This window comes from Patella vulgata, chromosome 2 (genome assembly GCF_932274485.2).
Source record: "Patella vulgata chromosome 2, xgPatVulg1.2, whole genome shotgun sequence".
In the NCBI taxonomy this organism is placed as follows: Eukaryota; Metazoa; Mollusca; class Gastropoda; family Patellidae; genus Patella; species Patella vulgata.
The window spans coordinates 13930800-13954162 of record NC_065880.2 but is presented as its reverse complement, the minus strand read 5'-3'; the positions used below and the strand labels follow the sequence as shown (position 1 = coordinate 13954162).

General features: G+C 34.7%; 2 protein-coding genes across 2 annotated transcripts in view; one reads left to right on the top strand and one right to left on the bottom strand.

Moving 5' to 3' along the window:
• Window positions 1–278: 278 nt before the first annotated feature.
• LOC126810416 (cytosolic Fe-S cluster assembly factor nubp1-B) lies at window positions 279–21839 on the bottom strand. Its single transcript, XM_050535473.2, has 11 exons — window positions 21682–21839; window positions 19725–19826; window positions 19334–19467; window positions 9354–9422; window positions 8797–8829; window positions 4830–4920; window positions 4292–4446; window positions 3125–3235; window positions 2502–2604; window positions 1853–1936; window positions 279–577 (listed from the first exon to the last, which is right to left on the bottom strand). Exons 1-11 carry the CDS (start codon window positions 21710–21712, stop codon window positions 513–515), a joined length of 978 nt encoding a protein of 325 aa, XP_050391430.1. The 5' UTR covers window positions 21713–21839; the 3' UTR covers window positions 279–512.
• The window catches only part of LOC126809694 (tektin-3), a 15887-nt gene continuing 14321 nt past the window's right edge, over window positions 21798–23363 (top strand). Inside the window, exon 1 of the mRNA XM_056098931.1 lies at window positions 21798–21987. Coding sequence (XP_055954906.1) covers window positions 21921–21987 — 67 coding nt within the window. The 5' untranslated portion in view covers window positions 21798–21920. The remainder of the gene's footprint in view (window positions 21988–23363) is intronic.

The window sequence follows — 23363 nt, the reverse complement described above, 5'->3', positions numbered from 1 at the left end:
AATTTTATTTCAATAATTTGCTTGCGCGTAGGGGTCTTTGGCAGTGGGAGGAAACAGGAGAACCCGAAGAAAACTCACGAGGTTGGACAGGCGACCCTACTCCTTGTCACGTACAACCGAGGAATCGAAACCCAGCCAGTTGACACAATGACAGACCTTATGATAGAGCGCACATACTAACCATTCTGCCATCCAACCCCCCATAAATAGAAGGGTTCTATCTGAAGTCTGAAACTCATCGGTATGCCTGATAGATAAATGAAATGAAATAAAACAACTTGTCATATACTTTTTTTATTAAAATTTGAGTAACATAAAATTTTGCAGCACAAATGACCAGAAGGACTTTAATTTCATGACCCCTGAGAACCAACTTACAATAAATTCACAGGGCATGTCCACCATGCATTAATACTGGCACAACAAGTTTAATTCTAAAATTATTGCAATGGATTTCTGATAAAACAAATTCTGTAAACAATAAAAAATGGCACAATATAAGATATCATCTACTACTTCTGTTCACCAGTATCAACTTCAGTATTCTCCTTTCTCTTAGAGCAATAATCTTTGATTTCTGGAGAAGACAAACAGACAAAAATTGGTAAATAAAAAAGGAACACAAGAAACCAAATCAAGTCAAAGAGAGAGAGAGAATTGGGGTGTAATGGCCACTCAACACAAACTAAACTAGGTCATTTCGGGACTAACACATGGTTCAATTTTATTTCAATAATTTGCTTGCAAGTAGGGCTCTTTAGCAGTGGGAGGAAACCGGAGAAAACCCAGGCGACCCTACTCCCTGTCACGTACAACCAGGGAATCAAAATCATGCCAGTTGAATCAATGACAGACCTTATGATACAACACACACAAGCTAACTATTCTGCCATCCAACCTCCTAAATCAGGTCAATGGTCTGATTGTAAATTCTTCCAGGGCGTACTTCATGTTATGAATCACTACACCATTCTCTTGGATTTACTTACTACAAAATTTTTAATAAGTTTGTTAAAATAAAGTGAAATAAATCATTTATTGATCAGAACTATTATAATGCTCAAGATCCGTATAGTCTAATATATTTTGTCAGGGCAGCAGGATAATCTGCCCATGTCTAAATAGACACTATTAAAGAGACATTATCACTCTCACTAAATCAACTGATTATAACAAATCGAGACACAGACTTACTATATCTAGGGGTTGACACGATAGATTTTGCATACAATCTCTGATGTAACTGTATCATCAAAACATGTTTACTTGGCAAAGACATCAAAAGCACTGTGCCTCTTTAAAAGGCATTAGGAACATGATTTTTTTTTTTTTTTTCTTAAAGGACAATACAGATGTCACAGTCTCATATAATAACTTTTGATCTTCGAAGGAATTATCCATGTGTAGAAATTCGCCCATGTATCCGTTATCGCTTGTTACTTCAGTGAGTAGAAGGATAACTCGTGTTTTCCTTTCGTCACTTTTGTTTCTTCAAATCTTCGTTACACATCTCTCTCTGTGTTAAAATTATATTTGAAATGTGTTTAACCAATTCTATCACATATGTGATAGTGACTGGCACCAATATTGTCCTTTAAATAAAACTCATTCCGCCTGTGTCAAAATGTTACTGTTGAAATACCTGGGCCCTTATTCACGAAAACTTAAACTAAGATACAATCGAAATTTTAAGAAATACTGCAATTCGATTGGCTGACCAGTAAAATCAATTTGCATATATCCAATGAAGTTGCAGTATTTCTTAAAATTTCGGTTGTAACTTAGTTTAGGTTTTCGTGAATAAGGGCCCTGATACATTAAAAATAATTTGAGCTTACAACATGCGACTTACTTTCTATAATATCTTTAAATGCTTGTGTTGCTGGTGAATCTTTTACTTCATCAAAGAATGACTTGCCTTCATCACAACATTTACCTAAAACATATAGATATCATTCAATAATAACATCATTATTTATCATATTGTAACTATGAGCTACTATGAAGATGATGTCACAAATTGATAGAAAATTAATTTCATGAAATGAACTCCGGGTTCACATCATCCACCATGATTATTAACATTGTATTCAATCGTGACTTCTGGTGCATATTGAGTTGCAGTTTTTGTCAATCTGGTTAAAGAACACATCTCAATTTTTAAATATTTTTTAAAAATTTCATACTTTCGATTGCTTCCACTTCCACGTTAGTAAAAACAGTTGAAACAAAATTTGTAGAATAAAAATTTAAACAAAACAGGATCCGAATGAGTTTTATGAATAAAAAACAGCATTTTGCTCAATAAATATGATCTTTATTTTGATCAACGAATGAATAAGTTCATATCTCACGGTATAATTACATCATATTTGCCAGCAAAGCCAATACCTGTCACATTTTATATAGCAAAAGTATTAACATCATACACATATTTAAATTTTGAATAAGACACAACAGCTATTTAAAACAATGATTGTACTATTAGTTTTCAGTCCTACCTATTCTAGGGTCTAGAGGTAATTTGCCTAAAAATGTAATATTAGCATCTGCTGCCATTTTCTCTCCTCCACCAGTTGTTGGTGGAAATATCACAGACTCTTTCTGTAAAACATAATAATAATAAAAATATTATAACCCAATACATCCAATAAAATAAGTTTTGTATACTTCAATAAAATGTTCTTGAGATACTTCTTTAGTCATGGAGTACTTCCTATTTGTTATTGCAACACAAGTTTGTAAGAAAACAGCAGAAACAGAGCCCACTTATTATTTTACTGCATATCTTAAGAATTTACTCAACTTTCAATCATTTTTTATGAGAAATATCTTTGATCCAGAAACACAAAACTTTGCACATAGTTTCTTATTGATGTATTTAATACATTAAAACAACAAAAGTTTTATAAAGGGCTATATTTTTAGTAAAAATAAGGCGAATAATTTTGATTAAATTCTTAACTTAAGTCTGAGAATGCTTTGAGAACTCAGAGCCAGATGTCTTAGTAAAAATTTATATAACATTTGAAGCCAGAAAAAAAAAAAAAGATGCAATAGCCAGATTTAGCTCTTGCATAATGCATCGGAGTAATCAACCCTGTTGAATATGTTTTCTACTTACAGTACAGTGAGGACAAACGAAACCACTCATATTCTCTACTACACCAATAATCGGTAAATTCACTTTACGACAAAAGTTGATTTCTTTTCGGACATCTTGTATAGCTACTTCCTGAAAATATTAATAATTTATTTTTTTTCTGGCCACAGTGGTGAAACAAGTCAAAAGACAGTGGGGGTACTCGCATGAAAGTTCTGGAATTGAATTCTCTCAATCCCAAAAATAGTGACAATTGAGTGAAAAGGTGGATTTCGGGCTACAACGCATACGTCGATTGAATAAGTAAATATCTCAACCAACCATGCAGCTGAAACATATTCGTTGTGTTTAATTACGTCACGATTCTACCCACACCACCTCCGTAGTCAGGACTGACAGAACTGTGACAGAACTAAATTCTGCGTCACTTGATTGTAATTCTGTCAATTCGGGATGCTCTGGACTGTGAATCGAGCATCCCCAGTAGTTTGAAAGAAGGGAAATAACTCTTGTCATAAATAGCCTCTGCTCATCAATGCATCAGTTGTAAAATTTGTTCCGATTCCTTTTGAATGTACACATATACTTATATGAATGTATTTGCAAATGAACTACATTATAGAACTTATTTTTGTTTAACTGTACATGCAGGATTAAATCAAATGAATGAGGCTTAAAACTTGGTAAACTAAGTTATCACAAACTGTCATTAGCAGTAGACTTACAATTTTACAAGAACAATAATCTAAGAAATGAAATAAAATGAAATGGGGTTTAACGTCCTACTGTTCGGCTCCGACTGGGCTAATGAAGATGGGCAATACGCCATACAGTGTGCTATGAGGGAATTTTTTTCCAGGCCGCGGCACTATGGCCTTCTCATATATCGAATTCCAACTTTCAAGTGCACACCAAAGTATACATGGGACCTCAGTCTTTCCTTCCATCTGAACAACTAGACAGCTGTCCTTGTCAGACACTCTGTCCTGCACCACTGACAAGGGGAAACCACGTCAGAAAATCCCCAATAACTTTATCAGCAGGGATCGAACACCGGACCTCCAGGCTAGCGCGCCAGTGTCTTACTCACTTAGACACCATGGCTCCCAAATAATCTGAGAAGAATCTCATGATCTGTATCCAGGAAATTGAGTGGATTATACATAGAACTAGATGATAAAATTGTACCTGAGGAGTTGTTAATAATACAGCACCATCTACATGTGTTTGACTAAGATATTGTGTTGTTGATATATGTTCATCACTAGTACCAGGTGGCGTGTCTATAACTAGGTAATCTATATCACCCCAATCTACATCCCGTAAAAACTGTTTGATCATACCTGAAAAATCATAATATAAATTAAGAACACAAAAACATATTCCGGGACTTCAATAAAAGGTGGCTTGCTATAAGTCGAGGAAGTCAGCATAGCTTCCAGCAGACTGTCCTAACCAATCCATTTCATAAGTACAACATGATTGTGAGAAATTCTCTATAGACAGTTCAGTTATTTTTTTTTTTCAAATAAAAATTGAGGTATTTCAATCCAGGTAGAGATTTATAAAATAAAGTGTTATTTTCAGATATTTTTTTGCATTGAGTCTACACCACTGTAACCACCCCAATATTTCCTGAGCAGTTATTATAAAAACCATTTATTTTTTATATGGAATAAATTATGCAATGGAGTGAACCCCTATCTAATTATAAATAAATTTTTACCATTTTTCTTTGGTCCTCTCCATATAACAGCATCATCAGGTCCCGATAAAAGAAAACCAACTGACATTACAGCAAGGTTATCTGTAACATACTATAAATCATGTGTCTGTTTAAAATTTATTTCAATATAAGTCATTATTGTCATCATTGATTCAGATTTCATTTTACGTTTCTGGTAACAAATTTTATTGACCACTACTGTTATATACAATTTACTGGGAAACAATCAGAAGCAAATAAATTTCAGTTACAGGCCTTTATCAGGCTTGTCGCTTAATGATAATCAATGATAGTATTTGTTAAACATACATTATGCAAGAGCTGAATCTGCCTATTGCAGGTCTTTCTTTATGCCTGAAATGTTACCTAAATTATTAATTAGACATTAATTAACTTATCCAGACCATAATCAACTCTCGATGTCATCACTAGCCTGCGATATTTACTGGATTTGAATCCAATCTGCTGCTAAATGCCCATTGATGATTAAATCCAAAAATGGATAATCGAGACTGTTTTTTATCATATATCATCATACTGCCTTAGTAATGATGATCGAGGCTAGGCCTCAAATTCAAAAGCTAAGATCTTGGTTCAGAGTGGATCAATTTGACTGAAATTTTCAGCAAATTCCCTTTACATTATCTAGTTTTTAACTGTTATAGTGAGAACTGCCAACTCTTTACCTAATCTCCCATAATTTCCCTTTGACTCTATCCAAAATTGTTTTCTTGCGTCCAAAAATAACTCTTAATTTCCAGTAGCTTGATTAAAAAAAAAAAAAATAGCTGGAGGCTAAAGAAAACTGAATTCAAAATTGGCTGTATATCTTAATTTTTAATAAGATTCTTCAGTGGCGTGCAAAAGTTTAGTGGTGCCTGTGGCCATTTCCTTGATTGTCTGACCCCCAAATTCAAGCATTGGGTCTAGTACTCAAAAATATGAGAAAAGAAGACATTTTAAATATGTAAAAACAGATGAAATAAGCTTTTTATTAAATTAAATACAAATTAGCCACATTACCACTACTTTTTATTATCTTATTAATCAGCATTAAAAAGAGAGATAGGGAGGGAAATTGGCTTTAACATCCACTCAACACTAACTAGGTCACATACGGGACATAATACAAACTTTGAGGTCTTTAGCAACTAGAGGAAAACTGTTGGACAGAAGACCCTACTCCTTGCCATGTAGAAGCGTGGTATCTAAACCACAATACGTACAAGCTTGGTATCTAACCCATACAGCTTGACTCAATGACAGACCTTATATTCTAAAATGCATGTTTGATCATTATACCAGCTAACACCTCTTAATCAGCATTAGTCAGTATTCAATCTAGGTGGTATAAGCATTACATGCATACCAACAATGAAATAATTCTAAAAGTTTATCTATAAATAATTTAAGAAGGAATCAAGTCTGGTAACCATGGAGGGTGGGGTAAATAGGTGTATAAAAGTGTTAAATTAGATATATATCATGTAACTATAACAAAGTAATCAACGACATCTCATCTACAAATCAACTACTTCATTTATAATACATCTCTAATGTTTCATGTAAACACTACAACATTTAATTATTTACCCCTCCCTCTTCCCTAGCACAAAATAAACCGAAGGCCAGTGCTGTCTCTACCATAAGATTAGGATATTCTATCACACACTGTTGGTATTTATTATACGCCAACCATTCCATGTGAAAGTATATTGTCGTCGCCCCTGTCCGTCCGTCCATGTGTTTGTTCGTCTTTTCAAATTTTGTTTGTGGACACTCTACAGGTCACAATTTTTATCAGATTTCAAACTAAACTTAATATATAGGTGTATCTCCCAAAGATTTCGGTTCCTTTCGAAATTGGCATGTATCGGACCGTAACTACACGGATTATGGCCCCTGATTGTACGAAAAATCATGTATTTAGCTTGTTGACACTCTAGAGCTCATAATTTTTATCCGATTTTGACGAAACTTGAAATGTCAAAATCAGATAAAAATTGTGACCTGTAGAGTGTCCACAAACAAATTGTGACCTGTAGAGTGTCCACAAACAAATTGTGACCTGTAGAGTGTCCACAAACAAATTGTGGACAGAGGTCCGAACGGACAGGGGTGACGGCAAAATACGTCCATATGAAAAAGTGGGCATATAAAAAGCACATTTATTTTTAGCTTGTTCTCTGTCCATCTCTTGCAAATTGCGGGCTTATCATGCCTGGCAACCACTGGTCATGCATAACATGGTCATATCTCATTATACAATCAATTATCAATGATTTTTAATTAGTCACGGTTTTAAAATCAGTGCTTATCTGCTGATAATTTCTCTTTTAATAGTTACTTTTTCTTCTAGCTTAAAATAAACTGAAGGCCAGCATTACATGTAACTCTACCATTCTCTTGTGTCACTATGGCCATATTTTATCATGCTTGGTCAATATTTACCATAATATAAAGTCATTATCATCTGTCAGTGATTATTCAGTAGTCATTATCGTTTACAAATTATCAGTTCTTTATATAATAACCTACTGACAATGGAAACCTGATCAACATTTGTAACACAGTGTTACAGGCAAATAAATGAATGGTGTGTGACATCCTCCCAACACAACTAGGTCATTTATCATTTAAAGGTATGATGACAGTCTGTAACATATACTTACTATCCAGAGAGAGAGAGAGAGAGAGAGAGAGAGGGTTTAACTCCACCCGACACAAACTAGGTCATTTCGAGACTAACATATGGTTCAATTTCATTTCAGTAATTTGCTTGCACGTAGGGGTCTTTAGCAGTGGGAGGAAACCAGAGGACTCAGAGAAAGCCCACAAGGTTGGACAGGTGACCCTACTCCTTGTCATGTACAAGCGAGGAATCAAAACCACGCTAGTTGCTTCAATGACTTCCATCCAACATAACTAGGACATTTACATTGTATCATCTAGAGGTATGATGATGATAGTCTGTAGCATATCCTTACTATCCAGAGAGAAAGAGAGAATGGGTTTAACCTCTACTCGACACAAACTAGGTCATTTCGGGACTAACATATGGTTCAATTTTATTTCAGTAATTCGCTTGCACGTAGGGGTCTTTAGCAGTGGGAGGAAACCGGAGGACCCTGAGAAAACCCATGAGGTTGGACAGGCAACATTACTCCTTGTCAGGTAAATCCGGGGAATCGAAACCACGCCAGCTGACTCATTGACAGACTTTATGATACAGCGGGCACGTTATCCATTCGGCCATCTAACAACTCCCTTACTATCCAGGTCCTCAAAAAAGCAGAATGGCGACATAAGACGCATCAATGTGCTGCACTTTTGATTGGCTCTGCATGTATCCCTGTGTCATCACATAATATGTGACAGCACACAACGATAAGTATCTGTTGTGGCCTGTGGGTCATGGATAGTAAATTTGTAGTGATATGTTATTGACCATGGTTATGCTAAGATGGTCATATCCAGAATAGCCCATAAAAATCATTGAGTTCAATATAATTTTGTTGCAGTGGAAGGAAGCCTTACAATCCAGAAAACAATAAAATCCCGGCATATGATAAAGAAGGCTATTTTTCTACATGGCCACATATTGTAACTGCATGATTAAAAATATCACCTGAGAATATAATGGTTGTTATCTCAAAACTAACAAATTTAAAAAAATAGAAAAAGAGAGAGAGATGGGGTTTTAATGTCTACTCAACACAAACTAGGTCATTTCAGGACAAAAATATGGTTCAATTTTATTTGAATAATTCACTTCTGCATAGGTTATTTAACAGTGTGAAAAACTGGAGGCCACAGAGAAAGCCCACGAGGTTGGACAGGTAATCCTACTCCTTGTCACATACAGATGGGGAATTGAAACCACGCCACTTGACTCAATGACAGAGCTCTTGCTAGACCCCCCCCCCCCCCAATAGCGTAAAAGGTCTTATATCTAATAGAAACTTACCACAGGAGACCATCCTGAAGCACTCTGATGAACCTTTAATGAAAAGATTGATGATAATTTACTAACATACTTAATAATTAAATATACATCGAATCAAACTTTTATCCACTGGCATACTGTTATGACAAAGGTCAACGGCAGACATATTCCAGATATTGTATGGTATGCTATCCAGGGTGTGCAAACTCGAACACTTAAAATTCCAGGAGTTTTCCAGGAGTTATTTACCAGATTCCAGGAGTCCCTGTATAGAATTCTACCTAATTATGTATTTTTTTTACGCTTGGAGAACATTTAGGCTATGAACTCGTGAACCTTTGAAGAAACATTCAATGACAACGTTAAGTTTTATATCTTAAAATATACAGCGAAACCACGAATGCTAATTTTCCAGGAGTTTCAAGGAGTAATCTTGTTTTTCCAGGATTTTCCAGTACTGGAAATAACATTTTCATTTTTCCACGATTTTCAAGGAGTTTCAAGGAGTGTACGAACTTGCTATCCAGTCCCTTAATTTAACACATGGCCTATAAATATGAATATAAATAATATTATACCTGTTCTCCTTCTAGACCCAGTATTCTAGGTATTGATGGGCCACATATATCAACATCTAATACACCAACCTGAAAAATATTTATACATAATATAATATAAATTTATGTCGTCGGAGCATTCCATAAGAAATTGTTTAAATTCAATAGCCTTCTTCATTTCACTAGTTTGAACAATGCATATTAATTTCACACTGATCAGATAATCACTTGGGTTGTTACAGTGTTCACAAGATTTTACAAAGTGATCCGATGATAAGTACAGTGTTAATAACGAACTGACAATCAGCATGTGGACAGGGGCGATGATAGTATACGTCCATTGCCATGTGAGCTTATAATAACAAAAATAAAATAGGATCTGTGTTTTAATCAGATTGCCAATCTCAGAATGACTAAAAACCTCAACTTAGTCATAGCTCAGGATATTTACAAGTTCGGAAGTGAATTGGCAGCTATGTTAAAATTTGAGTAATGACATTATACTTTTACTGCAATTTCTAATTATTTAACTGGCTTTACATTGGAATAATAATGCAAGAGCTAAATCTGCCTATTGCAGGTCTATTTTTTGGCTTTAAATAATAATTAGGCATCTATTCACAAGACAAGCCTTTTATCCACTCTTTAGACGATCGATACTAAATGATAGACCCACAATTTAAGCCTGATAGACGAGACTTCATTTTTTATCATAGCAATGGTAATTGAAAATCAAGCCTGTCTTGTCAAATCTTAAACACTCATAACTTTGCTGAGAATAAAGTAATTTGATTGATATTTTCAATATATTAAAGATACATTATGGGAGATTAGATAAAAAGCTGGTAGTTCTCACTATAATAGTTAAAAATCCTGAACTGAGTATTTAGCGATTGAATTTTGGGCCTAGCCTCGATCATCATTACTAAAGTCGGTACAATAAAAAACATAGTCTCGATTATCTATTCTTTTATTTTAATCAGAAGCAGCAGACCGGGTTCTAATCCAGTAAATATGTAGGCTAGCGATTCCATCAAGAGTTGATTAAAGTCTGGATAAGTTAATTAATGTCTAATTAATAATTTAGATAACATTTCAGGCCTAAAGAAAGACCTGCAATTGGCAGATTTAGCTCTTGCATAATGTATGTTTAATTTTTCATTATGTACAGTACATGTATTCTTGAACTATTTTAGCAAGAACAGCTGAGCTAGCTCTTTATCTAAATCTTACATAATGCATCTTTATTTATCTTAGCCATTAAACATCCATATTGTCAGTATAAACAAGCCAACAGTGAGGCTGATGTCCCCCGCCAAAATACCAAAATAAATAGATGACACATTAATTTATCGCACATTTATTTTTTTTAAAGTATCAAGCAATCAAACTGATTATCAACTATACACTTAAGTTTCATCACTCTCTATCAAAGTTATCTTGTCCTAAAGCATCAACCAACAAGGCATTGACCTAATCAACACATACACCAAGTTTGAACATTCTAGCTCAATTAGGAAGAGAGTTATCGTGCCCCAAAGTATCAACCAATCAAATTGCTTATCTCTGCTTACCCTAAGCGGAAAATGCTCATCTTCGAACTCCATCAAGGCATTGACCTAATAAACACATACACCAAGTTTGAACATTCTAGCTCAATTAGGAAGAGAGTTATTGTGTCCCAAAAAGTGTGACGGACAGACAGACGGACAGACAGACAGACAGACGGACGAACCCATTTTAATAGTCCCCTGCTTTCTTCGAAAGGCGGGGGACAAAAAACAGTGAGATTACATCAAACCACCTGTGTACTCGTTGCAGTGCACATAAAAGAACCCGTAACAGTTGCAATCAAAAAAGAGTAGGAGGAAATGATGCCTTTCGGGCATAATTTTGCTCACAGCACATTACATGCCTGTCTTCATAAGCCTCATTGGCCGAGAAATTTCGTCCAGATTTTCCGGCGTGGTTCTCCCTTGTCAGTGATGCAGGACGGAGGGCATGAGAAGGACAGCTGTCTAGTCGTTCAGATGGGATGGAAAACCGAGGTCCCGTGTACACATTGGTGTGCACATAAAAGATCCTTTGACAGTTGGAATTTGATATAAGAGTAGGTTGTAGCACCGCTATCCAGGCAAAATTTCCCTCATGGCACACTGTATGGCGTTATGCCCGTCTTCATTAGCCCAGTCCGGAGCAGAACAGTAGGACTTTAAACTCCATTTCATTTCATTTCAGTAGCCTTGTTTGTGAGCAGAAAAGTAGGATGTTAAGCGGCTTAACTTAAGCCCCATTTCAATTTCTTTGAAACAGCAGTCTATTAATTAAAACTATATTCCCTGAAACCCTAAATGTTTATTGATGAGATTTGTTAGTAAAACTCTTACGTGTGTATAATAGGTGTAAACTAATAAATAATAGACTAGTTTAATACAAGCTAGTTATACATATTTAATAATCAACGTGTGTCTGGCGTGCAATATTAACTTAACATGACAGAGTAAAACACAATAAGGTCATTAATTTTCAAGACTAACATCGTAAACATTAGGTTTTTCAGTAAGGCGAGTAAACTGGAAAATTAACACAAAAAAAATAAAATAACAAAAAACAAAAAAAGTTACATAATGTTTAATATTTTTACAAGCAACTTGAAATTCTAGTTACTAAATACTGCAATAATAGGCATTAGCTCTTTTTAGATAAGAATAAATTGTCCTATTTGATTTGACAAACTGTTCATCAGTCTGTGGGACACAGGTATTTTAAGATTAACATAATAGTTTATAATTGTATTCAAGGAGTTCAGCAGCCACTTGTGTACGAGGGCCATTATAAATGCTTAGAATTTTCTATATCACTAATCATGATCAGGTGGACTCCTGGGTTATTTTAACCATGATATAACATAAAATTAACACTTTTATTTCCAGTTGAAGTGATTGTATAGACTAATTCATTAATGAGGGGGATTCTTACTTAATAAAGGGAAATCCCTAAAATAGATCATCCCACTATCCAATGTTTAATGTACATGTCATAATGTTGTTCACTTTTATCTTATATATAAATATATATATATTTTTTCAATTTTTTATTCAGATTAATATCTGAAAAGGGATTGGGGAACAGTCATAGCCTATATCAAACCCCTCTCCCTCAATATATTTGAAAAAGGCCACCTGTTTTATTCAGATACCAAGACGTACATGTACAAAAACATTTTCATTCTTTATTAATATTTTATTCTCAATGCATATACATGTACATGTACTTCAATACAGTACTAAGTATATCCTTAATAATTTAATCTACAAAACATCAAACAGTAAAATCATTCAGACTTAATTGAGTTCTGAAAATACAAGTGAATAAATTGATATTAATACACTGACGAAATTCTCTTCTTTCATATACTGTTATAATCATTCTTTCAGTTATTCACCTGTGCTAATATCACTGTTATCATTCTATGTTAACAGGCAGTCAACCGAGTAAAAAGGGCGTGACATCGGTGACATCTTAATCCCCGAAAAAAAAGAAGAGATATTGTTAGCCTATGGTAAATAACATAGTGGGACTTATGGGTAAAGCAGACGTTTGTCGCTATGGACACAACTAGTGTTGTTTAAGTCTGCTGGTTTCATGGTAACAGTGGCTTTTATATAGGGTAGAGTGTATGAATCTACGTGTAGGTGACTTAATGTGCTCGGGCTACAGTACTTAGGAAAGTTTTCTATTCATATAGATATTACAATTAAAGGTAAGCAATAGAACACAGCTTAACAATAGCTAATGTCTTTTCACCAGTGACTTAAATCTTACTATTAAGATCATATCATTGATATATATACCTTAACTATTAAAGTCAAATAACTTATTATTAACATAATAAAAATAGATATATTATATACACCGGTAATCATTTTATTCCTCGGTAACATAACTTTTAAAAAAACATTTGTTCACATCTATAGGATATATTGCAAAGTTAATAGAAGTTTAACTGATAGGCCATTTTTTTTCCCTCGCAAAATTTCTTTTACATTTTAAACAGTTACAAAAATTGAAATTATAAACATTTTTGAAAAGAATAAAAAAAAGGTATATATGGGTGACAAGGGTACAGATGTTTTGGAAAAACTGAAATTAATATTGTAAGATTGTGTGATATTTACACTTTTATAGAACCAATATTACATGTTTATCGGTAATATCACCTATAAATCAAACAAGGGTTTTAGTGTTTATAGTTGAAAATTATACAGGTACATAAGGCAGCCTACTCTGTGTGTTTAAGGGGGTCTAAATCAATACACTATATCATAATCACATGTAATACAATAAATCTCTTTTTATATAAATACTTTTAAAATATGTACATGAACATTAGATAAGTAGACAAGTTGCTTTGTTGCATGTAATAATATAGTGTTACAATCACTGGGCCATATCTTAGAATATGTCTAAAAGTTCTGTGCTGTTTGGTATAGAGAGAGAGAAATAGGGTTTAACATCTACTTGACACAAACTAGGTCATTTTGGGACTAACATATGGTTCAATTTTATTTCAACAATTCGCTTGCACGCAGGGGTCTTTAGCAGTGGGAGGAAACCGGAGGACCCGGAAAAAAACCCACGAGGTTGGACAGGCGACCCTACTCCGTGTCACGTACAACCAGGGAATTGATGACTCAATAACAGACCTTATGATACAGCACGCATGTCATAACCATTCGGCCATCCCCCCCACCCCTGTTTGGTATAACAATATCAGGAAAGATCCCATACCAAAACTGATAAATAGTTGATTTATTAAAAATGATTTGTCAACTGATCATGCTGCTGATCACATTGCCCCCCTGTATTGGTACAATATGTTAATATGAACCTTTATCAGGGAAGTAGCAATACAATTGATAACTGTAACATGAGAATTTAATACAACCTACAAATTCATGTGATAAATGCGATCAATCATTAAATTCAATAAACCAGTGGTTTTACCCAACATAACAACCTCCACACGGAACAATAACCAGTGGTTATTAATCAATGTCATTGATAACATTAGAGTGATGTCATTATATATACTACCCTTTATATTATACATGAAAATTACAAGAATCCACTTAATTTAGACAAGAGTAGAGCATGTATGCATTTACATGTATCTTGAAAAACTTAGGTCAAATATATTTCATTATATGTACATTAATTTCAAAATGTGCACATAGCAAGAAGTGCAAGAACCCTATATTATCTGCATACTCTCATGACTTTCATGGTAGACTGTCAGATACATGTATATATACTATAGAAATGATCAATGGTATTTATAAACCCCCTAAAATTAAAACACCACCGTGAGTTGTGAGTATATGGGAGAGAGTTAAGAGAACCAAGGGGGCTAATCTAAATGAACAGTTCTTGGCTTACACTGGATTTTTAATCAAGCTCAGGACCCTAATCATAAAAATAGACCCAATTCCATAATCACTTAAAATTCCTTTTATTATTCTGTATTTTTGGTTTTAAATGGGACTCAACTTTATTTAAAAACTGACAAGTTGTATCAATAGGTTAATTGTTTTAGTTTTGAACAGCAAATGAAAACGCAACAGTTCTAATCACACCAATATATCGTATACTGATCTATAAATAAAGCCCAAGTCAGGTGCATAATACAGCCCACATCAGTTCACTCCTACTATACAGTCTTGTCAAGTTCGTTGCTTGGGGAATATTGTCTCAATCTGATTAAAATATAGATCTATATTTCGTTTCATTTTTTTATACTTTCGATGGCCTACACTACACGAAGATCTGACCGGTTGTAGTAATTAGTCAATCAGTGTTGATGTTTCTATTGGTTCACCCATACTTTCGTGCATCACACGCCATGAAGTAGCCGCACCCCACCCCACCCCCCTCCGCCCACCAGATTTGGTGAACAGCCCATTTTTCGACAGTGTATTTCCATTTTTCCGGGCACAAACCATCAGGGAGAGAGAGAGAATTGGGGTTTAACGTCCACTTGACACAAACTAGGTCATTTCGGGACTAACACATGGTTCAATTTTATTTCAATAATTCGCTTGCGCGTAGGGGTCTTTACCAGTGGGAGGAAACCGGAGGACCCAGAGAAAACCCACGAGGTTGGACAGGCGACCCTACTCCTTGTCACGTACAACGGGGGAATCGAAATCCCGCCAGTTGACTCAGTGACAGACCGTATGATACAGCGCGCGCGTGCTTACCATTCGACCATTCACCCCCCCCCCCAATCATCAGGGAATGAGACTATACATGTATATCATAGAAATATAATTGTATAATTGTAAAATGAAATCACTCACGGTTAATGTTTTGAATACTATAATACATAAGTGGAGCTTTGTCGAAAACTCATTTTAGTTAATGATTGATTCATTCTGAAAACTTGGGTGACAAATAAGCCTCAGCCCCGCAACTGAGATTGGCCCCCTCTGCCTATGGAACAGGTAAAATAAGATCTTAGCCTCCAGTTGCATAATAACCCCACAGAAAATTAGGTAATTAAATATGTAATTAAATAGATCATCAACCACTGATGAGATTTTTCTGTGGCAAGGTACAGCCTCTAGTTGTTCAGATAGGATGGAAAAACCAAGTTCCTGTGTACACGTTAGGATGCATGTTAAAGAGCCCTTGACAGTTGCTGCCCCCCAACCCATCGCCTCACACTGTGTGTTCTTGCTAACATCTTGTCTCTTGTTGTATAAGAATGATGTGTCAATTATCATGGGTCTTGCGTTAAAATCTGTATTATATAAAACAGGCTTTGTTTGATGTTTCTCATTAAGTATTATTTCACATTAAGTACTTTTCCCAGCCATTGGATCATATCTAGGAACATGTATGAAGAGGCAATATTTCTTTAAGAACATAAATTCAACCAAAAGATAAGATGAGAATTTACATGTAAAACATACATTTGGTACTTGTATTCTATTTTGCAAGAGGAAAAGGAGAATATATATTTTATGATAATTTATAACATGGCAATAATATATAATACAACAGATATTATTGATTAAACCAATAATATTAAGATCTTTTCAGTTGTAGTGGGAGATCGTATCAGGGGTCATGCGAGTGACTTTTGACCCTGTGATGTCAGCCATTTGATTAACCAATCACCGTTGGTGTTCTAAATGGCTATTAGGAAATACAACTTTTGCTTTGTTTTGTATCACTGCAAATGTTTACCCACAGTTCCACAATAAGAAATCTACTTGATTGACCATTCGATTGGCTTATCCCTCATATCACCAAGAAAGCATATTATTTAACAACTCTCCCCGATACTGAAATTTCTTCCAAAGAGAGAGAGAGAGAAATGGGGTTTAACGTTCACTTCACACAAACTAGGTCATTTCGGGATTAACATATGGTTTAATTTTATTTACATAATCCGCTTACGCGTAGGGGTCTTTAGCAGTGGGAGGAAACCGGAGGCCCCGGAGAAAACCCACGAGGTTGTACAGGTGACCCTATTCCTTGCCACGTACAACCGGGGATTCGAAACCACGCCAGTCGACTCAATGACAGACTTTATGATACAGCGCGCGCACGCTAACCATTCAGCCATCCAACCCCCCTTCTTCCAAAGAACTTTTAATGCGTGATAGACGGACAATAACAATAATCTTTTTACTGCACAATATGACTAAGAAGTCATAAAATATTAATTAGAAACAATAGTCCAAATTCTCGCTCTTTATAGTCTTTTATTTGTCTGTCCTTCCACCTGTCTGTATTGATATTTTAAACTTCTATGATACCATGAATGAAACATTGGGCTGACCTTAAAAATATCTTTGTTTCGCCTAACGCGACCGACTAACTAAAACCACCCCCGACTTAAATTATTTTATTGCACTTTTCCGCGATCTTTTTATTTTATTTTGTGTGTCAATCTGAAATATATCACGAGAGTTATTTCCCTTTACTATGGCTACGGTTTGATTCATTATTGAAACTGGTTGATCAAGACGAAAGCGTCATAGGTGTCGCTTCTCGACAAAATGGTTGCAGACGAAAGCACGTCCATTCCCACTATGGCTACGGTTTGATTCATTATTGAAACTGGTTGATCAAGACGAAAGCGTCATAGGTGTCGCTTCTCGACAAAATGGTTGCAGACGAAAGCACTTCCATTCCCACGAAATGATTCTGCCTCTATGTCTGTGGGGCGTCGTTTTAAACATGACGACGATATTTTCAATATCCGTTTTCGAGAAAAATGAAGGCACAACCCGCACGATCGTTAAAAACGTGTTGAGGGAGTTTCAAACGTGAGTTTGTGGCAATTTGTGTGCGAGTCGTGCATCAAGAAAAATCCCGATGTCATTGATTTGTTTGCCAATAAAAGAAGACGAATGTTTGCACCCGAAAAATTATCAAGCTGTCAAATTAGCTCTTAAAAAAAAAATCTGAAAAAAAAACCGACCTACCGACCCTTCTCCTCGATTGTGGGTCGGGTTTGGTGAAACAAAGATATTTTTAAGGTCAGCCTTGTGGTATTTTCTTTGGCACAATTTTCAACATATAAGTCGATAAAGGTGTAGGATGTGTCTTTGGAATTCAGCATAAGCGATTATATTTTGAATAGGTATATTTTGTGATGTTATCAGTGCTAAAGTTCTTGAAAACACTAGAACCATATTGAAGGTACATGTACGGACAAAGCAAATGGACTATCGCCTGGTTATCAAATAGACTTCAAAATCTCAATTGGCACAGAAAATGATCTTGTATATAGTAACATGATCTTTGAGGATTAAACAATTGTAAGGGATTAAACATACATTATGCAAGAGCTAAATCTGCCTATTGCAGGTCTTTCTTTGGGCCTGAAACATACATTATGCAAGAGCTAAATCTGCCTATTGCAGGTCTTTCTTTAGGCCTGAAAGGTTATCTAAATTATTAATTGGACATTAACTTATCCAGACCATAATCAACTCTCGTTGGCATCACTAGCCTGCGATGTTTATTGGATAAGGTTCCGATTTCCTGTCCAACTTCCATTCATAAATTAATGAAGAAATGGATAATCAAGACTATGTATTTTATCGTACGGACTGTAGTAATGATGATCGAGGCTAGGCCGAAAATTAGATCGCTAAAATCTCGGTTCATAGTGGATCAATTTGACTGAAATTTTCAACAAATTGCCTTTACATTATCTAGTTTCTAATTATTATAGTGAGAACTGTCAGCTCTTTATCTAATCTCCCATAATGCATTTAAAATGTACCGGTATTTTAAAAATTATCTTATTAAGTTGAAAATATTCATTTTTATCTAAGAACAGTTATACATTGTTTACTTGATAAGAAATTTTGAGCTGTAAAATGCATACATACATGTATGACACATTACTATGGCAAATAAAACAAACTTACTACTGTTTTAATTATCTATCCCTATTTCATCAAGAAATGGTTGGTTTCAGGGGGCATTTTCTTTCAAATTAGTAAATAAAACTTTGAGGACTGATATTGTTTTTTTGAAATTGGGGCTAATTTGGCAAGAAAGAGTGCAATCTGATTAAAACACAGATCCTATTTCGTTTCGTATTTTATAATTCAAAATTTCGTTTTACTTGTCTTTACTACATTAGGATCCAAAAGTGTTGTTATATAACCCACTTTCTGGATAATGTGAGAGATTAGCCAATGAAATGGTCTGTTACGGCAGGTTTTTGGCATGAGGTACACGAAACATCAACACTGATTGATTAATCAAATGTCTGACGTCATAAGGCCAAAAGTCACCTGCATGACCTCAGATTCGACCTTCCACTAACACCGGTCAGATCTTCATGTAGTATAGGCCATTAGTAGTATCAAAAAAAAATGAAACGAAACATAGATCTGTATTTTAATCAGATTGGAAAGAGTGAATATTTCGGAACTTCATACTATATAAATTTGTGATTATAAAAGTCATACCTGTTTACTTTCATCAGCTGCTAAACCATGTGCCAAGTGAGCAGTAAATGTACTTTTACCAACACCTCCTTTTCCAGATAAAACTAATATCTTATGTTTAACAGATGTCAACCTTTCTTTTATATTTGCTATATCTATAAACAGAAAAATAACAACAATTATTAGATAAGGATACAAATTTGTGAATCAATATTATCATAACTTTGTTACTGTATAGGTCTGTTTTAGCTTTTAAGAACTGTGTTGCTACCCCTCAACCTACAAATTAATTACCAATTTATTTCAAAAATAAAATCGATTTGACAATATCCCGAACTATCAATGTAACCTGTACTTTTCTTGTTCTTTGAGAAAAGATTTCATAAAATTGTCGACTGATTATATACCGTACCTGGATCAGGCCCTTGTGGCTTTGTTGAACATAATGTTTGATTAGGACATCCTTGACAAGCAGATGCTTTACCAGCTTCTCCACTACCAGTACCAGGACATTCTGTAACATAAACAAACACCTTGTAAGATTGAAATTGAAGTTTGGTGAGGATTGTTTGGGGGCGGAGGGACAACATTGCAAAATAGTAAAATAAATATACTAGCAGACTATATCTGAGAATATTTCTTAAAGGTACTTGTAATTCAATGCTTTGTTTTGCCTAACAAACCCATTAAACAGTCTAAAACCTTCTGACATCATTTTCATTGTGCAAGAGTTAGTAACAAATTGTGAAAATTCCATAAGACATATATCATGCACTCCCACCCTACACACCCCTTGACATTCTAAAAACTCTAGCAATCTTGGGCTCTTCTAATTACCAGTACTGCAAATTAAAGTACTGATATACTTAGAGTAAGGAATTGTGTGCAAACTTTCCCTAAAATTCTAGAAAATCTCTAAAAACAATTGTACACGTATACAACTCATAAATTCAGTTAAAATGTTTATGATCAAGAGATATGACTCAGCAGATTTGTCTCAACTGTTGCATGAAATCAAATTTGAACATGCATGATGTAACTGTGTACAGTCAAATCATGTCAAAATTGAAAACGTTATGTTACAAAATTCTTGAAAATCACTAAAAAATTTGTACGACTCATAAATTCAGTTAAAATGTTTATTTCTCTAGTCAAGAGATATGACTCCGCAGATTTGTACCAAATTTTGCATGAAATCAAATTTGAATATGCATGATGGAATTGTATACAGTCAAATGACAAAATTGAAAAAAAATAAACTTTTTGCCAACTTGCCATAGTCTGCGGGTTCTTTCAACAAAATTTATAATTGAGAGTAGTCTAGAATGAGGGATGTACAAATTCAAGATTATACAGGAAGTCTATATAAATACCATTTTTCATAAAGAAAGATATGATTTCTGCTTTAAAGGTCAATATTGGTGTTAGTCATTATCACATTACACATATGTGATAGAACTGGTTAACACGTTCCAAATATAATTTTAAAACAGAGATCATTGCTATGATAGATGTGTAACGAAGATTTGAAGAAACGGAAGTGACGAAAACAAAAGGAAAACATGAGTTATCCTTCAATATAAATGACTGAAGAAACGAGCAATAACAGACACGCTGATAATTCCTTCGAAGACCAAAGCTTGTTATATGAGACTGTGAGAGGATATCTAACAATTAAAAAAAACTGACTGTCAATAGATAAGAGTAAATGAAAAAAATAGAAAATGTATGTGCATTACCATGTTTTTATTTAAGTACCAGTATAAGTATAGAATGAATAAAAACAAGGGAATGTACAGACTATTTCTATTTTACTCGATTTCTCTTATCTAGTGACAATGCATTCAATTATTTTTTTGAATTGTCAGATATCCTCTCTCACAATTTCATATAACAACATTTGGTCTTCGAAGAAATTATTAGTGAGCAGAAATTCGCCCGTATATCTAGCTGTTATCAATCGTGTATCTGTTATCAATCGTTACTTCAGTTATATAATTCGAGTTTCGTCACTTCCATTGCTTCAAATCTTTCCTACACATCTATCGTAGCCTTGATCTCTGTGTTAAAATTATATTTGGAACGTGTTTAAACAGTTCTATCACATATGTGATAAAGGCTGACACAATTATTGTCCTTTAATATTTTCTGTCATGGATTTCGGCAGAGGTCTGACACCTGATGGGCATGGCTAATGCGGTTGGCGACTTATTTGACTTACTTTCAATGCATGAGTAGGGCATTACTCAAAGAGATTTGTTTACTTTGATTTATATAAATTGCTATAGTATACTAAGTATATTTTGAAAACATGATTGACATTAAATTTAGGGGCGCGGGTACGGTTTTATCAGTATTTTTGTACTTACGTTCAGGCGCATCTTGCGGAATGTCAGCCATCTTGAAACACTGAACAACCGTTTGTATTTTTATTCTACTGGAGAGCTCTTCTCTGTGACGTTACGTCCCTTTGCATCCTGGGAAAAGAAAAGCCGCTCCAAGCAACCAAAGTATTGCGGCTAAATTATTTTCACCAAATTAATAATTAAAAAAAGAGTTTGTCGAAGTTCATTTTGGGTAATATAATATAACCACAATAACAAGTGAAATGGCAATGCAGTTAGCGAAGGTTCATTCATATCATGAATGGTTAGAAAAACTTAACTCGAGGAGAGGTAGACTATTTTATTACTTATACTTATACAATAACTTTTTTGTATGTTTAACTTGTAGAAAATAGAAAAGGTGGATTTATCGACTCCAATTATGGTTAGGTAGATCTTAACCTATTATCGTAATTATAGTCCCATGGACCCATGCTTGTCGATCTTATTTTGTGATTTTTTTCTATGTTCCTAGTCATATGAGGCTCCTCTTTTAAAGCACTGTTAAATACTCTATTTATTTGTTTCATATTATTAATTATATTGGTTATTGCGGGGATTGTGTGATAAACATAGATTTCAATCCGATATATATAAAGGTGGGAAACACATGCCATCGGTTGCTTTTGATACTCACGCTGCAAGATATCCGAATGTTACAACCCCAGGGACAATTAATGGTTCAATGCGCACTATAAAAGCGAAACTATGGACTTCAGATTGAAGCTTATAATATGATTCCTCTTTGTAATTTTAAGCATGCAACAATTACATCTCGTTGAATGCGAACGTTAAGTAAACCCAGTCCTAACAATCTGCTCTCTTCACTTACACTCAAACAATTAAAACAATTAAAGTCTTATATTTTGGTCCGAAATGATCCATTTATTCGTCATAATCATTAATAGAAATGCATAGAAATGAAGCAAGAAAAGAGTGAGAGCAAACGCAGTATTTAAATATAAAGGTCAAGTTCATTTGATCGGGTATTTCAATTCGTACACCTAATGGTCAACAAAATAGTTAAAGAATCGATCATAAATACCTTTTGTATGTATCTTTTATGATAAACATAATGACTGAAGGTCTATACAGTGTCAAATTACAAAAGGGGTTCACTCAGTAGAAACGAGCCTGTTATGAGACGGCTATGCCTGACTAAATTACAGAAATCTATAAGCAAATCAGAATTATTTTCATTTGTTAACATTATTGATAATATCGTAAAGTATTGCCATGCGCCTCATGTTAAATCAATATTAGGTAATAACGTTTTCGTTTAGCGGTACGTTGCCCTGGTGTTTCTAAGCATAGTGCGCATGCAAACACGAGTCGGGCCAGGAAACGTTAAACACAACTGGAGTATATATTCTGATTGTCTAACTATGGAAATCATTGCTTAATTATAAGTAGTCAGGTGGACTTCAGTGGTGCTTTTATAGTCTGATAACTTTTAGTTCCTATTCCGAGTTCAGGTAAGGTGGTATTAACATTCATTGACCAATTGTTAAAGAAACAACATACCTTTAATAAGAAAACCACATGTGGCATTTTATTGCAGTTTAATTTGTTCTTGTGTTATCGTTTCTTCTTGGTTATTTATTGTTGGGCGGCCGAATGGTCTAACGCGTGCTTTTTGGATCATAGGGTCTTTGATTGAGAGGTTC

What these genes read in the sequence shown, in the direction of transcription:
- LOC126810416 (XM_050535473.2), bottom strand. Translation starts at nt 21,712, where the DNA reads ATGGCTGACATTCCGCAAGATGCGCCTGAAC. An exon ending in TCCGCAAGATGCGCCTGAAC is followed by an intron (nt 19,827 to 21,681) that starts GTAAGTACAAAA and finishes TTTATGTTACAG; the next exon opens with AATGTCCTGGTACTGGTAGT. An exon ending in GAGAGGACCAAAGAAAAATG is followed by an intron (nt 4,447 to 4,829) that starts GTAAAAATTTAT and finishes ATGATTTTTCAG; the next exon opens with GTATGATCAAACAGTTTTTA.